At 39.2% G+C, this 18,103-nt stretch overlaps 2 protein-coding genes across 2 annotated transcripts; both read left to right on the forward strand.

The window, feature by feature from the left end:
• The first annotated feature begins 196 nt into the window (after positions 1–196).
• Positions 197–4,861, forward strand: samd8b (sterile alpha motif domain containing 8b). The gene is made up of 6 exons (XM_085360812.1): positions 197–347; positions 1,173–1,748; positions 2,278–2,373; positions 2,445–2,562; positions 2,639–2,789; positions 4,322–4,861. The coding sequence occupies exons 2-6, from the start codon at positions 1,192–1,194 to the stop codon at positions 4,624–4,626; spliced, it is 1,227 nt and encodes a 408-aa protein (XP_085216938.1). The 5' UTR covers positions 197–347; positions 1,173–1,191; the 3' UTR covers positions 4,627–4,861.
• A 6,713-nt stretch (positions 4,862–11,574) lies between these two features.
• LOC146626813 (non-selective voltage-gated ion channel VDAC2-like) lies at positions 11,575–18,025 on the forward strand. Its single transcript, XM_085361460.1, has 9 exons — positions 11,575–11,702; positions 12,528–12,599; positions 12,728–12,777; positions 15,782–15,934; positions 16,010–16,062; positions 16,151–16,378; positions 16,478–16,628; positions 16,753–16,810; positions 16,897–18,025. Exons 2-9 carry the CDS (start codon positions 12,533–12,535, stop codon positions 16,986–16,988), a joined length of 852 nt encoding a protein of 283 aa, XP_085217586.1. The 5' UTR covers positions 11,575–11,702; positions 12,528–12,532; the 3' UTR covers positions 16,989–18,025.
• Positions 18,026–18,103: the final 78 nt, after the last annotated feature.

The raw sequence follows: 18,103 nt of genomic DNA on the forward strand, positions 1-18,103 counted from the left end.
ATTTTGGTTTAATGTCTCCTAGCAAATAACTACAACTCGATTTAATGTTTTTGGTCATACGATTTCACACGTAAGAACGGTGTAGTACCACCTGTTCACCATAGAGTGTCACTGTTTCACTGTTGTTCCGCGTTTTCTTTTAGCGTGCGCCGCTATTCTGGACATTACCGCCTTGTGTTGTCAACAGGACTCCTAGCTAGCGCAAAGCCTGGGCGTAATGATGTCCAGCAAACTCGTGTCACTAAAGCAAATGCTAATAAGATTTCTTCTGATTCTTGTGAGATGTCACTTCGTTAGTTAGCCGGAGAGATATATTCTGTGTCATCTTCTGTTACATCTCAGAGCTGGTGAGTGACCGCAAAGCACACGCATTGATTGAGCTAGCACCAGTGAGCTAGCAGTCTTTAGTATTAAGCTGAGTTAGCCCCGTGGGCAGGGGTGCATGTGGATGCTTTCACGTTTATCTCTGGCGTATTTGTCTTTACATACTAATAGGCCAGATAGTTGCCTGACAAAATACTGAGATAAGTTAACTTCGGAGTATACAAAGAGCTTCTAAGCCCGATTTAAATGCTAGCCAGTGATATATTTAAATGGGTTAAATATATGGGTTATTGCAGGTCGACTGTAGTTGCTGGACTGTTTATTTAAATTATTTTTTATCAAAAAACACAGAAATGTGTTGCTTTCTTGTCAGTCCAAGGAGCAGACTGTTGAGGCAGCGTTTATTTCGGTTAATAATGAAGTTAGAAATAGTCATAATGTCTTTTAATGTGACTAGGACAATAATACCTTAGGATTTAATTGACTGTTTGGCCTGGGATAACATGTAGCTGCTCCTTCACTTACATTGTAGGGTGTGGTTTCCATTGTGCCATAGGAAATCCTTGCCAGTACTTGCGTCATATAACTGCATAAGTTGTGATTACCCAGATTTCCTGTGTAACTCAGGATTTGTCTTAAATTTGTTTATCACCTATAATTTTGTCACAAAATGGATGTATTTTCTGTCTGCGCAGCAGTCTTGCATAGTGTCTTTAAAGTTACTACTGCTGATTCAGAGCAAATAAACTGTGCCTTAAACTAATCCTGAATATTATTTTGCATGGTGTTTTGGAAGCCAATAAGGAACTGATACTGCTGAACTTAAATGTGGCTGTTCTTCTTTTTAGCCTTTGGTGTCAGGAGGAAATGACCCAGCTGAGTGTCCGTCGTTGGACACCTAAGCACGTTGCCAAGTGGTTGAAGGAAGAGGGCTTCTGCGACTATGTGGACCTGCTGTGCAACAAGCACCGGCTGGATGGCACCAGTCTGCTTGCCCTCAGTGAGTACGACCTCCGCTCGCCGCCACTGGAGCTCAAGGTGCTGGGGGACATCAAGCGGCTAATGGTCTCCATTCGGAAACTTCAGAAACAGAACATTGATTTATTGGAGGAGCTGGGTCTTCCCTATGATGGCCACTCTCCCACCGGTTCCGGAGGCAGTTTGGACTGGTTGTGTAACGGAGACCCGGGGAGAGACTGCGACAGCACTGACACAGCACCAGTGGGAGAGGAGTATCACCAGTACACTAATGGAAAGTACAAGCAGCAGATGCGGCGCCTCGATCCCGAGTACTGGAAGACAGTGCTTAGCTCTGTCTATGTGGTGTTCGTGTTTGGGTTTACATCCTTCGTCATGGTCATTGTGCACGAGAGGGTCCCTGACATGCGCACATACCCTCCGCTCCCAGATATTTTTCTAGACAGGTGGGTGTGATCGCTCACAAGAGCTTTCTTAAATTTTCTTACAACCAAAACGTTAATCACCTCTGAAATATTACAAACGATGATGTTTGAGTATCACACCAAATCGCTGACATTATAACTGCCCTAATTCCTTATGGCGTGTTTCTATTATTGTCCTCATATACTCCTGATGTGCTCGCTGAGGTTCAAAAAGACCTTCGAGGATTGTTTATAAGGTGACCTACTTTTGTTTATGACCAGCTTTGGGCTTTTCATGAAATGAAAACTTACCAGGAGAGATTATTTCAAGGAATTTCCAGTGTGTGTTTGGCAAGACACTGAGGCAAATTATTCAGGCTAGTTAATTATCTCCAAAAGAGATATCTTGGGAGATAACATCTATATGCATTGAAATGATTTATTAAAACTAATATACCAAAACACCAAACTAATTTTTCTGTCATGTTTGTTGTAAGATGTTAAGCAACATCAGCTATAAATGCTCACTTTCAATCTGTTATTTCAGCACTGATGTTGTCCTTTTCCGCAGTGTGCCTAGAATACCCTGGGCATTCGCCATGGCCGAGGCATGTGGAGTGATCCTCTGTAACATCTGGATGCTGGTTCTGCTGCTCCATAAACACAGGTCAGTAGGTGCTCTGAACGATCCCAGGAGCCTGTCAGTAGCACAGGAAACTCACATTTCACTACTTCTAGGTCCATTCTCTTGCGGCGGATGTGCAGCCTCATGGGGACGGTGTTCATGCTGCGCTGTATCACCATGTTTGTCACTTCCCTGTCTGTTCCAGGACAGCACCTGCAGTGTTCAGGAAAGGTAACGCATCTTTTTTCTCTTTTTCTCATGTATCAGATCTCTTTGCAAGATTAGAGTATTGCCTGTTTCCTTCTAGATGTACGGCGACATGTGGGCCAAACTACAGCGAGCTGTGGCCATCTGGAGCGGTTTTGGGATGACACTGACAGGGGTTCACACATGTGGCGACTACATGTTCAGTGGCCACACTGTGGTCCTTACCATGCTCAACTTCTTTGTCACAGAATGTGAGTAGCTTCTGTTTCTGTTTTCTGTGAGGAGGAAAACACACTTGTGCTAAGATGAGTTGAAAAGGCCTTGGAATAAGTTGGAATTATAATTGGAAAATGATCAATGATTTCAAAACTAATCCCTAAAACCCCTCATTTTGTAAGTAAATAAACATTTTAGACATTAACTAACACATGTGAGAGAATTTGTATGTTTCCAGGTTAATGGATTCCAAACCATATTAGTCCATTAGCCAACAGCTAACTGATCTAATTTATTTGAAGAGTTTCAGTCAGGTGTCAGAACTCATCACAGTACACAATAAGGCATAAATGAAGGTCACAAATGATCATCTTATGGCTTCTGACAGTGAACTTATTTCTGTGCTTATCCTGCTAAATGTCAGTGCAGTTTTCGATACTACCGACAGCAATATTTTATTACAGCGATTACACCATGCTAGAGGAATTAAAAATGCTGCATTGCAGTGGTTGGACTCATATCTACCTAATAGACACCAATTTGTTCATGTAAAATGGGGAATCTTCTTCACGCAATAAGGTAAATTATGGAGTTCCACAGGGCTTTGTGCTGGGGCCAATTCTATTTACATTATACATGCTTCCCTTAGGCAGTATCATTCGAAGCATAACATACATTTTTGTTGCTGTGCAGTTGATGCCCAGCTTTATTTATCCACAAAGCCAGATATGACACACCACTTAGTTAAACTTAAGGAATGTCTTACAGACATAAAGACCTGGGTGACCTCAAATTTCTTGCTTCTAAATTCAGATAAAACTGAGGTTATTGAACTTGGCCCTTACCTTCTATAAATCCTGTTAAACATGCTGTCATATTAGATGCTTGCTCTGGGTGGCAGTACCTTGGCCAACAGTAACACTGTGTGGAAACTTGGGAGTCAGGTTTACCATGATATGACCTTAAATGTGCATATATGTTCAAGGAATGCATAGGGCGGGTGAATTGGTCCTATATAATTAAAACTTGATTTAAAAAAAATTATTGTTGCTTTATTAATTTCAATCCAAGTCTAAAGAGCACTATTATTATGTACACAGTACAATAAACCCTATAGTGGTAGTAAATGATAAAGCAGACATAGATTAGCCATATTTGGAGAAGGTGTCCCTATGTTGCCACCCAGTGTCCGCTACTGGTACTGCAAGTATTTCTTGAAAATTAATAATAAACCTATTATAGTTGTTTCCATTGAAATATTTTTAGTCTTTGATTCTGCTAGAGAAACTTTGTATGATTCATCCTCAGTTCCAGTGTCTGTAGCAAGCCATTTCAGCTCCTCCTCCTGTAGAGCCACCCTTCTTTCTTTCTGATTTAAACAAAAAGCTTGAATAGCAGGTAGGAGTGGCTGAGAGCTTTGTGCCTGAGATGAGCCACAAGCAGAAAAAATATTTTTACATTAAATATGTGAATGAAAATAACTTTAACAGACTTAACAATGTGCCACATTTTAGAATGGAATCACATAAAGTACTCAGTAACGCTCTTCCGTCTTTGATTTACACAGACACTCCAAGAAGTTGGAATTTTATCCACACTTTGTCCTGGGTGCTCAACCTCTTCGGCATCTTCTTCATCCTGGCTGCGCATGAACACTACTCCATTGACGTGTTCATAGCCTTCTACATCACTACCAGACTCTTCCTGTACTACCACACCCTAGCTAACACTCGGGCCTACCAGCAGAGCCGGAGAGCTCGCATCTGGTTCCCCATGTTCTCCTTCTTTGAGTGCAATGTCAACGGGCCGGTCCCCAACGAGTACTGCTGGCCTTTTTCTAGACCTGCTGTGCTAAAGAGGCTGATCGGATAATAAGCAGCCTGCAGCAGTACTGTTAGACACAGACAGTGTTCTTTCGTCTGCTTTGTCAAGTTGCCAACTGAGGCGGTGTGCGAAAAAGACGCCTAATATGAGCCGCACAAAGCCTGATGGAATACACAGAGCCATATCCTTTTACATTTTAGGATTTAGCTCCTAACCTGCTTTTATTGTCTTTTTTTAAACAAAAAAACCTGCAGAGTTTCTAAAAGGCCCCATCCCAGTTTGATTTTACAATACAATGACATCTGTTACAGACTGTTTGGATAGCAAGAAAATTATGAAATAAATTCTCATTTAAAAATGCATCTAAACCTTTACAGGAAACTGTGCAATTAAGATATCTGGATCTGGATTCTTGAGTTTTTCCTCATATCCCACATTTGAGTTTTAAAAAACGATGTATGTATGTATCTGTATGGACCACTGTTAAAGCAATATGTATAGATTCATATTATGTTATATAGAAAAACATAATTTGTCATCATGTTTGTTCAATTTTCTGCATTCCTTTATAACACGCTGACATTTTGACAGCATTACTAAAGACTGAAACAGAAATTCATGGCTCCTTTTCAGATAAACGACATACACCGAATCTTGTGTCTTTACTCATGACATCGCCTGCTATTTCCTAGAAAATATGCATTTAAGGAAATGACATTATCAGCCAAAAAAGTTAGAATAAAGTTTTATCCAGCTGTCTTAAACATAGTTCCATTTGCCAATTACCTGGAGTGTTACTGTGATACATTTCTCTGTGAAGAATTATTCCAAACTGCTCATGTTTACTGTTGAATATATGTATAGGTTTTTTAAGAAGTCCACATTCAGTGTAAACTACTAGACTTAGACCAAGTGCAACAACCTTTTCTTGATATTAATTCTTTGATGTTAATATGTAGTAAACAGATGCTGAGATTTGTATTTGTTTAGATTAATTTATTCCATTTTATAAATGTCAATAGGTATTTTTATATTCTGTGTACAAGGTTGCAGCAATGTGCACATAGAGAATTATGTTTACAGTTGCTTCAAACTCTGTATTCGTTGGAAACACGTGTTATTTAATTTACATATTCCAGCTTGTCCTGTACATTTCATTGAGAGAATCGTAAAAGATCATCGTCATTGCAGCATGTTAGAAACATGACTCTGAGTGGAGTTAACAGTCTTAACACATCCCTTCACTGAAGAAGTAGGATGTGTTTATGTGCTACTGTAGAGCCATTAAACTTCTTGTCCCAACAGTCATTTCCATCAATAAAGAGCTGAAACAGGAGTTTCCTTTCCTTTTTTATTTATCTATTTATTTTGCCCCACTTGCTGTACGACCACCTGGGGAATGCGCGCTGTTGCCAGAGCTTAAGAGCAATCATTTGGAAAATTGACAGGCTGAGTTAAATGTGTATTTTATTGTTACAGGCCACTGCTTTAGGTATTAAAGAGCGACTTGTGTTGACATGGTGGCAACCTGAAGTATACTGCGCCCACAGACAGGAATCTAGCCTAACACAATTTTCCTCTAATTTCCTACACCAAGCTTGATTGGCAGGGTGCCCTTACTCCAGGGCAACTTGGGTTCAACATCGTTTTCAATACAGTCATGTTACAGTCAACATTTTAATTTGTAAAGATAAAACTCAGTGGCCCGTGAGCCACCATGGGCTCCAAATGACAAAGTGGCAAATTACAAAAAACATTCAAGAAACTCCGAGAAGGGCCCAGACCCGCAAAAAACAAAGCATATGCTGAGCGCTTACTGAACAGGGATAAAACCAAATAACCCCCTTTAAACCCCAACAGCCTTCAGATGGTATTTATTCACTCGCCCTGGAATGATTAATACTGTGTCACGAATATAACAAGACCCACAATGCTGATAAAAACATGCTCCTAAAGTCTGTAATCAGTAGTGAGTAACAAAAGTCCTTGAATATGGTCCCACACGCAGTCTTTTTCTTAATGTGTCCTAGTCCATTAGAGTTATAACCACAGCAGCTGAAATGTCCAATTAAATATCAGGTTAAAAGTCCAACAAAAAGAAGGGAGAAACCATATCTTTATGTCTCTGTGGAAGTCAATGGGAAAGATACTGGGCTATTCACAGAGCTGCTTTGAGCCTCATCACTTGCTTCAGAGGCCTCAGCAGTCTCTACCTGTTCATCCGGCTCACCATCACCACATAGTCCACTGCAAGGACCTCAAGTGGTGTTGTAATATTGCTGAATGTCACTAGGTACTGGATACCTTTAACCAGTGTGCACCGCTTGCACTGCCGAGCCAGTCCTCCTCAACAGACTGAGGGTGCTCTTTGCACTGAAATGCCCCCATCTTCATGTTGGCTCTTGCATACCTTATGTTGCAAGGGTTCTAGGACAATGAGCTGCTGAATCTCTTCCCCATCATGGAGTCTTTGTGTGTATACCACACGCTGATAAAGCCTAAGGTGATCAAATAGCTGGTAAAGTCGCCTTTCATCAAGTGCTGATATGTGAAGTTCAGCACATGGAAAAAATGTCCTCATCTGTGTCCTCCCCTTATAGGTTCTTCCTGGTATGGAATCTTGGAGCCATCCCCATTAGTGTTGTCCTGTCCGGCTTTGCAACACGCTTCAAAGTTATACTGGCAAAGCTGTACTACCAGTCGCTGCTCACCAGTCCTCAGATTAGCATAATGGGTTGTACAAGGGAGTGTGGTCTTTTGCTGCTGTGGCCCATCTGCTTCAAGCCTCAGTACCTGTGGGCTTAGAGATGTTTTTCTTCATTCTTGGGTTGTAACAAGTGGTTATTTGAGTCCCTTCGGGAAGCTTAAATCGGTATGGCCTTTCTCCTGCACTTTGTCATCAACAAAGCATTTTCACCCAGAGAACTGTCAGTCACTGGACAGCTTTTCTTTTTCCGATCAGTCTCTTTAAACTGTATATGGTTATTTGGGAAAATCCCAGTAGACTTTCTTAGGAATTTCTGAATACTCTGTTTGCTTGCAATTAATGTGCGAATTAGATAAGTACAAAAAATTTTCTTTTTCTTAAATTACTGGCACTGTAGTTTTCGCAGTAGCATGAATAGCAGACTCGGTGAGAGGTTTGTAACCCTTAAACAGTATGGAGAAATCTGGCGCTCTCAACAAAACAATTTTGTGTAAGTTACAAAGATTAAACTTCAGTGTTCTCTGTATGTTTGTAGTGTAAGGTACATTATAATGTTCGCATCTTTCTCTTTCTATACTTATGCTGCTAGCATCTATGTGCTAATTTTAGCTCAGACACGTGTTTCTCAAGCTAGCATGAAAAAGAGACGAATGTTTAACGCTCGCAGGTGTTTGCACGCTTTGCAAGCGGATCGAGGTTTGCGATGAGATGACATTGTGCAGCACTTAGATACAAGTGTATTTAAATACTTTACTTTATATTCATTAATGACTTAATGTATAACTCTTGAGCACTTATTTTCGGATTTTTCTCACTTTATTTGCACTCCTTTGGTGCTTGAAGTCACAGATAGGGTTGCCAACTAGTGATGTGCGGATCGATCCTGAAATATCGATTCCTCCGATACCAATCATTTATGTTCTAGAATCGATTCTCACATTAAAATATCGATATTTTAGTAATTTAGAGTAAATTTGTAGTTTATCATTAACAGGAACACAGTGGAAAGAAACTATAACATTCGGATTGTCTACATTCAAAGGAACTACTTCCTCTTCCGCCTTTCATAGTCATGTGCGAAATACGGCTGTATAAATGTCTCGCAGCGCCTTGGCGTGCGCACTCACAACAATGGCTGAGCGTAATTGTGCGGACGTATTTTACCTCCACTAACAGCTGAGACGTGGTTTGCGATACATGTGGTAAAAAAGTGCTCCAAGAGTGAGGTGTTGTGGCCGTAGCCTACTAGGGAGACATTCAAAAGGTCTGTTGGGGGGGGGTGATAAATACATTTTACAGGGTTTATTTATCGGATAAAATACGTTAAATCACCTTTATTATTGGCCGGCCCGGAAACAGCGGGGGTGTCCAAATTCAGAGGCTGCTTCCACTTGAGCACCTGGCCTTCGCGGTCTAAAGAAAGCCGGGTTGTACGTCACGAGCTCCCTCGGTGGAGGGTGAATACAACCGGGCGCTGACGTAAACTCTCGACCGTCTCACACTTCTCTTTAATCATTTTCTGTTTGACGTTTATTCAGCTGTGTGAAAACCCTGGAGGAACCCTCCTGAGGGATTAATAAAGTTAAATTTAATCTAATCTAATAACTTTAATCTCAGCCAAACCGATTTACTCACGAACAAATAAAACACTGAAAAAGCCAAACAATAACATTTTTAAGTTATCAAAGTGACTTGTATATCATGTTTCTATATGATGAACCCTGCATTATTAAGTGATAAGAACAAGTAATCTGATGCCCTGTAATCATTATAATGCTATAATTTGAGATACAATAAATAAAATACGTTTTTGTACAAAGTATCGGTATCGGATCAGTATCGTCGATACCACCCTGAATATTACTTGGTATCGGATCGGAAAGGAAATCAGTGGTATCGCACATCACTATTGCCAACTCCCTGAAAAATAAATAAGGGACACCTCGTGGCCAGGGCCGGGCAACCCAGTTGTCTTCACCCTTCCCAGTGTGGTGAATTTTCTAGCTCTTTTTTTGTGTGTAAAATTATTTTTTTTAACCATTTGACTTGAAGTTGATTTAAGTAGATGCATATTCTATTCTTTGTGATATGAACACATGTGAAACAAGTGATCATTTAGCCATTTATTTTTAGCTCAAAATGACAACATTAACACAGTAAAACAGGTCTCTTTCTTAAACAGAAGCCTGTCATGCTTAACTTTTGAGAATATAAGTAAATCTTTCTTTAAAAGAACTTTGTCCTGCTTAACTTAAAATAATAGAAAATAATAGAAAGAAAAACATTCTTGTAACAGTGCACATTTAGTGCATTTAGTACAATTGGCTTCAGCTGAGGTATTATTTCAGCTTTTCTAATGCTAATCAGCTGCTCCTGTTTGTAAACCCGCTTGTTCCCATGATTACGCATCTTAACTCATCATCATTATTCATCTATGTATTACTTTTATGTATTAGTCATCTATTTGTTGTAATCATCTATCCTTGCAGTTGTTTATTACACAAAATAAATTATATTATCACACTTCTGGCCACATAGCGCTGATATTCACTGCACATGCCCATATTAACTTTTTCCAGCCAGGTGTTTTCCTTTTCCCATTCTTCCCTTTCTCTGAGGGGAACAAACATTGCTGCTCTAATGCTGGGCTCACACTGTGCGATTTTTGGCCCATTTTGAGACGATTTTTGAGTCGTGCGACCGTTTTGGTGATCGGACCGATTTTGGCCTTCATCGTGCGTCGTGTAGTATACGTGGGGTAACGAGAAGTGATTAACACCTCACGACCAGCTCCCGATCATCAATCGCTCGTGAGGATCTCACCACAGCCGCTCACACTGCTCACGCGCAAACACGTAAACGTCGGTGAAAAAGACGGCGCAGCGCGGCAGTGCAGCGTGTGATCTGGACACAAGCGATGGAGGCACAACTTGTAGAACTTTGGAAAGCTCATCCGAGCCTTTTCGATGTGGCATCACAAAATTATCACGACCACAACAACCGTGAAAATAGTTGGATTTACACTGCTGCTCAATCACAGCTGCCTGATCAATGTTTTTCATTAGCAATTTAGCAAAGTTGATGGTGGTGGTGTGTCTGTGTGAGTGAAAGACAGAGAGAGAGAGCGACAGATTTTCTGTTATAACCTTCATTTTATGGACGCACAGGGTGAGCTCTCAGGTCGCATCAGAGCATCGGGCGGTATAGTGTGAGACCTGCATCGTGACCTATGAACTTCTAACCCCTGCGAGTCAATCGTGCAGTTTGAGCAGGAGCTGAATATCGCGACTGAAAAAAATCGCACAGTGTTTGCCCAGCTTTAAGTGTACTGTCGTCCGAGACTTGCACCGCAGTGTCGGCGTTTGTTTCCCTGTTGGCCATGCTTCTTGTTGTGGTCATCTGTTGTCTTCCAGTATTTTCTCCGCAAGCGACCTTTCCTCGACCAATGAGATGAGCGGTAATCTGAATTGTCATACTCGAATTGTCATAAGTGTGCTGTCAGCTCATTGGTCACAAAGCAGGAGAGGGGCTGGGAATTATGTTTTCAAACAAAGTGTTAATTCCATAAACATTTATAGACTACTTTTGATTCTCACTGTATTACGGGACAAAGTGCGTCCCTTATTAGCTCAATACGGGACGTGTACTTTTTTTTCTAAATACGGGACGATTCCGTATTTTAAGGGACGGTTGGCAACCCTAGTCACAGACTGTGCCATGTTGTGACACAACAAAAGGACTATATATTTTATTTTGTAGCTTTCACTGCGTTCAAACGATGTCCAAAAATGTTCAGAAGTTCCTCAGAACTACCGTACGTCTCCTGATGAAGAAAATAAGCGAATGCCCCGTTAAAGACTCTCTTCTGTCATGCTAGGGCCTGCTACAAGATTGTCTTAACGAGCAGGTAAAGTGTACCTAATAAAGTGATCCACGAGTGTATCCTGTCATCAAAGGCTTTTCCTCCTGCTTATGTAAAACCTGTGAATGATACGTTAGATTTGGTGAGCGGCACCAATGTAGCACTATAGCTGATTTCTGTACAGCTCTGTATGCATAAGCCCGTAACTTTCAGTCGTATATAGGTTGCCATAGTGATTTAGAGGTCTTCCATTTGCCTGGAAGACCTCTCGCATTATTAACGTGAAAGTCGCTTTTTCAAAATTCAGTTTCCTGTTGTAAAATATAATTTATGTATAAATTAATATCCATATGATTTAAACAATTACTACACGATTCCTATTTCAGTCGGGCACAAAACGCACAGCTATATTTTCGGGTCCTGCTGAGCCGAGGTCAGCAGGTTGTTTGCTGCGGTGTCTCCTCCATATCGTCCTACACCGGCTGTACTCGCTCATTCCGCAGCTTTTCTTATCTGTCAAGTTAGTGGGTATATAATAAAGAGAAGAAACTCTCGGTAAGTAATAGGCTGAGTATTTACACACGTTATCCGTGTTTTATTTGTTGTAGTGCAGGGGTACTGCTGTCAGACATTCTATTTGCTAGCTAGAAAACGCCCCCTACCCATAGACTGTATGTAATTTTATGCCCTTACTACACTCAGTGCTGTGGTTGCAAGTATTTGCATGGAAAATAAATGTATATTCAACTAACACTCTTTAATTTTGATAACGTCTTCAAAGTAAAGCTCAGTTCACTTATTGAATCCATGACCCAGATGCTCACTTAGTTTTTTCCATACTATTTAAACCTCTTTTGTATGCAATCTGTTATAGCGTTTTTCCTTCTTAACCAATAACCTCCATGCTCTGATTACTTGAAAACGTCGGTCTAACCTTGAGAATAAGGTGAAAGACACCTGAACTCGTGTCTTTATATATAGCTAGTGACAGCAGTTAAACAAATAAATATTAAAATAAAATCTGAATTACAAATACTTGACAGAAACATTAATTGTAGTCAAGGTTATAATAGCTGGGATTTTACTACTTCTCTCTTAGTTTTTTTTGGTTGCTTAATGCATTCACTGTATAATGTTTCACCATCACTGAGTTTAAAGCAGTTGACAGTAGAACAAGAATTTAAAAATATTTCCAGTTGTAAAATTTGTAACTTTCCTCTCCATTTGACAGCCACAGCTATCACACTTTACAGACGCACATTTTGCCCATGTCTATACATATGCTTGGTTTTAATTCTTTTATTAACTAACGTTTAAAAGCAAGCTGCTTTTTATACTCCTGTGTCACCATTTACATTCACTTTTCTCTTGTGTGTATAGGCAGAATGGCAGTCCCTCCAGCATATGCAGACCTGGGCAAATCAGCAAAGGACATCTTCAATAAGGGATATGGTAACTGGAAGAAAGATAAAAGGCACCTTTATAAGTGTGTATTTGCTGACCTGAAGAGGTCAGGTCTGCGGCTGGAAATGCCTTTTCCAAGCACAGGAAGTAGTATCTCACTGTCATTGTCTTTGCAGGCTTTGGGCTCGTCAAGCTTGATGTGAAGACTAAGTCTTCAAGTGGAGTGGTGAGTTTAACTGTAAATATAACATCCAATGTTGAAATGTAGCTAATGTATACTAATATTGTTATCATAGATATGAAATATCAACACATAGGTTAGAGGGTAAAGGGCCTGCAGATCCTAAATGACAAACAAACATTTCTTTCATTTTATCAAATATGTGATTCCATGTTAGTGCTGAGCAGCATGACCAAACATTTGTATCAAGGCACTTTTTTTCTTGCATACTCTTGCATGTTTCATACTCTTGCTCCATAACATTGTATTTTTTATTATTATTTGCATAGATGGGCCTTTCTGTATTTTGGCAGTGGCTCATTCTTCTGCCTGGGGAGTACGAGATTTTAATAGCCTCATAAAAATAGATAAATCATAAATAAAATAAATGCTCCACTGTTCTGCTAACAAGAGGGAAATGAAGTAAACTGTAATGCCAATTTGTGTTACCATATAAAGTCAGCATCTGGCTTGTTTGTGTTGATGTTTCCACAGCAAAGCCATAAAATGTAGCTTTGAACTCCGTTTGGAGTTAGTCTTAACAAGTTTGGTGGTAAAATAATTCTGTCTCCATGTAAAAACACCTGTTAATGTGTTTTCTTTGCCTCGCCCGGTTTCCTGGTGCTGTGTGGTCCTAACAGTTTGTGTTACTGAGTATATTGTTTAGTAATGGAACTTTGTAAAGTAGTGTTACAAATTGTCAATGTTTCATAGGAAGTTATGTCTTGTGTTGTTTGTCCTTTAAAAGTAAGTTAGTTGTGAGTTTATTTTTGAGATTTTTTTTTTTTTTGGTTTCATATGGTTATATAACCAGTGTTGGTCAAGTTACTTGAAAAAAGTAATCAGTAACTAATTACTGATTACTTACCCAAAAAAGTAATCCCATTACTTTACTGATTACTTATTGTCAAAAGTAATTACTTACTTACTTAGTTACTTTTTAAAAACACGATTTACAACCTGAGTAGGTGATAAAGCGATAGATCTTTCAGCCCAATTCTACTTTTTCCTGCATAATCCATCATACAAAATGTAATCAAATGGAAAAGTCTCTTTTTAAAACTTGTTTTGTTAGTTTTAATCTTTTAACTTTATGCATCAAGCAAAAATTAAATTATATGCAACATTCTCTGACTGGAAGAAATTTGTTTTACATTTAAACCTATTTTCTGCACATTCCAGCACATAAAATAAAATATTTTCTTTGTGTTTACACTCAGTCTTTCAAATAGATGCAAGTGAAACACAGCAGAAAATAAATAAAATCAAAGACTAGCGGTCCTGTTGCTCTATTTTCACCTGTAAAGCAGGAGTGGGGTAGGCGGAGGTTTACCCTGGTGCAGGTGTGCCGCAGCGGTCAGTTGAAGAATCCGCGAGTTTCTCTGTGAGTTTCCCATTACGTCGTAGCTACTCGGTGCTTGCTTGGAAGTTTAGGGTTTTTTTTTCCGCTGTAAAAAGAAGTTTTCTTCCCACGCATAACCGACGCTAATGTTTTTGTCACTTTTTATGGAATCAAACTCAAAATAAGGTCAGTACTTCCACGCTTTAAACGCTGCACGCTCATACTCTCTCCCGTACTCGATATATTATCCATTGTTGATCTGCACACAGATGTTGTCACGGACGTCGCCCTCGCTTACGTCACTGTCATGAGACATTCTCGCAAAAAAATCACGGTTTTAGTAACGCAGCATTCCTACAGGAAAGTAACAGTAATCTAATTACCATTTTTGCAATAGTAATCCCTTACTTTACTCGTTACTTGAAAAAAGTAATCGGATTACAGTAACACGTTGCAAGTAACGCGTTACTGCCCATCTCTGTATATAACAGATTTTCACTTAAGATGCTTCATTGTGGTCTTTACAGTCTAATCATTTAAAGACATTAAAAAAAGGTTGATTTTGTTGCACCTTTGAAAACGTCACATCAGGCATAACCTCACGACATCTGGTTTGCTCCCCCAGCGCTACATTATGGATAAAATTGCAAGAAAACTTGTGGCCATCGGTTTATTTGTTTTCTTTGGCTAATCCAAGAAGAGGAAAAAAAGCTTGTTAATCCACGATTACTGCAATTACTGATCCAAGTCAAACTTAACGATAAATTCAATCTAACTAAACTAAGCACACAAATATGTATTTAGTGAACACACTAAGCATGCAGTGCAGGTTTGAAAAAGTATATAAAGCTTTGTATTAGTGACTTCTCTAAAACCTTCTTGGAGTCAGGTGCTCCCATTAAGGAGGATGACAAAAGGAAATCTGCTCTTCTCTGGAAGAATTAGTTGCTGCAAAACACACCAGCTTTCGCAGGACCTGTAGAAGGATTGTTATATTGCTATAGAAGTGTAACTGGAAAACGATGCACAACTGCGCCCCCCCCCCAAAAAAAAAAAATAAAAAAAATAAAAATCTATGTACCAACAAGATTGTAACTCCAAACACACAATTTAAAAAAGAAAACAAAAGCTGTGTTGTGCGTTAATACTCAGTGTTTTCAGGAGAATCGTGAAGTACAACTGTTTTGTGAGTTATTACTTTAATCAGATTGTGCTTGTTTGTAATTGTGAAATGAAGATCACAGTTAATTATAAATTGTTATTTATTGTCACAGTGAAAGAAAAATCAGTCAACTTTGTTTTAACTGTTTATTTAAATTCTGAGATATAAATTAAACGGATAATTGTTTTGACTCCTGTTATTATGTTTGGTGTAAAATCTAGAAAATATATAAAGACAGTCTGAAATAGATAGAAGTGAACTTCTGACAGCAGCACAAGGGTCAGAAAAAGTGAACTGGTTTATATTTAGAAAACAGTAAAATCAGAAAAATAAGAAAACTAAGGTACATTTAAAAAAAAAGGTTAAAGTACTATACAAGAGTAATTTGCACAATGCACAAGTGGTACCATACACTAAAATACACATCAGACTTATTAACATTTGTATGTATGACAGATAACAGACTTTTCTAACCAGTATCGTTTTCCCTCATTTATTTGTTTCAGGAATTTAAAACATCAGGCTCATCCAATGTCGATACCAGCAAGGTCACTGGAACCCTTGAAACCAAGTACAAATGGGCTGAATATGGGCTGATGTTCACGGAGAAGTGGACCACGGAAAACACTCTCGGGACAGAAATTTGTGTTGAAGATCAGGTAATTTATATCTTGGCTATAGTGTTGACCATTCCAAATATGAAATTGGAAAGTAAATTAATTTTTGTTTTTTAGATCACCAAAGGCCTGAAACTTACATTTGAGACAACGTTTTCACCTAATACTGGGTAGGTTATTTACTGATTGGAAATTCGTGATTGGCAGCCTGTTACTAACTCAGTAGTCTTATGTAAAATGTTCATTTTAATTTCACAGCAAGAAGAGTGGCAAGGTTAAAACGGCTTATAAAAGGGAGTACCTTAATGCCGGTGTTGACGTAGATTTAGACTTTGCTGGTCCTACTATTCATGGAGCAGCAGTGGCCGGATATGAGGGATGGTTGGCAGGTTACCAGATGACCTTTGACACGGCTAAATCCAAGATGACCAAGAGCAACTTTGCTGTCGGTTACAAAACTGGGGACTTCCAGCTCCACACCAATGTGTATGTTTTTTGAAGACAATATTTTAATGATTTCTAATATAATTTATTGATCCGTGAGTCAAGGTGTAATGTGTATTTGTTTCCCCCCATTTCCCTCAGAAATGATGGTTCAGAGTTTGGTGGCTCTATTTATCAGAAGGTCAATGATGACCTGGAGACCGCTGTGAATCTTGCCTGGACAGCGGGCAACAACAGCACTTCCTTTGGAATCGCTGCTAAATACCAGTTAGACTCCAGTGCCTCCATATCAGTAAGATATTCTCACATTTTCTTACATTTTAAAGATATTATAAAGTCTAGTTTGTAGTCCAGAATAAAAGACTAACAGTAACTTTCAGTGCTTAAATGATTTCATGTGGGTTTTTTCCCTGCAGGCTAAGGTGAATAATGCCAGCTTGGTAGGAGTTGGGTACACCCAGACTCTCCGGCCCGGTAAGAACAACCTCATTAATAATGTCCAATAAAAACACTTCTATATCTTAAGGAACTCGTTTCATTAAGTTCACTTAATATTTCAGGCATGAAACTCACCCTCTCTGCACTTGTTGATGGGAAGAATATCAATGCTGGTGGCCACAAACTAGGTCTAGGCCTAGAATTGGAGGCATAAGGATAATGTCTGCTACTTCATAAGAAGAGGAAGGATTATCGGCAGAACCTGACCTTCTGCCTTCCTGTGTGGTCAGCAACGTATATTCTAACGACTAAGCCAAAACAAAGTAGAACCCCCAGGACACAAGCACTGATGAGATGGAAACCTTTCCACCTACTTCCTTTGATTGTGGTTACAATAAGTAGTCAGTCACATGTATTTATTAATCAGCTATTACTCCTTTCAATTTACCATAATGATAATTATAGAAAAACCTTCCACTCGCTGTTGAACATGAGCTTTTTTTTTGAGTTTGACGAAGACAAAGAGTGGTTTTCAAAACAAAAACTTGTTCCTTTGCTAAAGTGTGATCACATAGAATGTAAACCTGAGGTGTTATTTTGCACAGTAGGATTTTTCCCTTAATTAAGCTCTTCCTCCTTTGTTTTATTTGCACATTTTATTTATATTTTGGTAGTACTGCCTGTGGAAGGGTTACTCCAACAAATTATGCTATGAAGACTGAAGCCAGCCTCCTGGCTGTGCTTTAGTTGTTTTCTTAGAGAAAACAACTAAAGAGCAGTTTGACTGATGTTTAAATGTTCTGACTGAAGAGTTTAGGACCTCTGCTAGCTGCTTCTAAGTTGCAAGGCTATGCTAAATACATTTTTATTTCCCTCACTGTGGCTTGAGTGACTGAGTGAATTATCCACCTTACTTTCCCTTTGAGGACTGTGACACTAATCAGGGAGCTGTTTGTGTGTTGGTGTGTGTCTACCTTTACAATAAAGTCCTGAAATCAACCTTTCTTCTCACCTCTAATTTGATGCCAATTAGAGGATATTATACAAAGTCAGCTTATTTAAATTATGCAATAACAAAACACGTGCAATTTACTTTAATCAAATACTCACACAGAAGGAAGGTTAGGGTAGATTGCAGTCGACTGGATGGTTTTCTTACGCCTCTCAGTTGAGTGCATAATCCTAGCTACAGTCGCTCCTATAGGACAAACATGTTTGAGCCAGTCAAGAGAGATCAAAAACAAAATTTTAGTTAAGTTTAGACTGTACCCCATAACTTCCACAGTCGGCTTGCTGACGTGTTTCTACTACTGTTTGCATAAAAACATT

This window comes from Diplotaxodon limnothrissa, linkage group LG8, assembly GCF_057381915.1.
Source record: "Diplotaxodon limnothrissa isolate DT_005_m linkage group LG8, D_limnothrissa_male_GT1.1, whole genome shotgun sequence".
NCBI classification, from domain to species: domain Eukaryota; kingdom Metazoa; phylum Chordata; class Actinopteri; order Cichliformes; family Cichlidae; genus Diplotaxodon; species Diplotaxodon limnothrissa.

Bases quoted from the DNA above. Each gene is read 5' to 3' on its own strand.
- LOC146626813 (XM_085361460.1), top strand. From the start codon at position 12,533: ATGGCAGTCCCTCCAGCATATGCAGACCTGGGCAAATCAGCAAAGGAC. The intron at 16,379-16,477 runs GTATGTTTTTTG...CATTTCCCTCAG, and splicing joins TTCCAGCTCCACACCAATGT to AAATGATGGTTCAGAGTTTG. The intron at 16,629-16,752 runs GTAAGATATTCT...TTTTCCCTGCAG, and splicing joins ACTCCAGTGCCTCCATATCA to GCTAAGGTGAATAATGCCAG.
- samd8b (XM_085360812.1), top strand. From the start codon at position 1,192: ATGACCCAGCTGAGTGTCCGTCGTTGGACACCTAAGCACGTTGCCAAG. The intron at 1,749-2,277 runs GTGGGTGTGATC...CCTTTTCCGCAG, and splicing joins CCAGATATTTTTCTAGACAG to TGTGCCTAGAATACCCTGGG. The intron at 2,563-2,638 runs GTAACGCATCTT...GTTTCCTTCTAG, and splicing joins ACCTGCAGTGTTCAGGAAAG to ATGTACGGCGACATGTGGGC.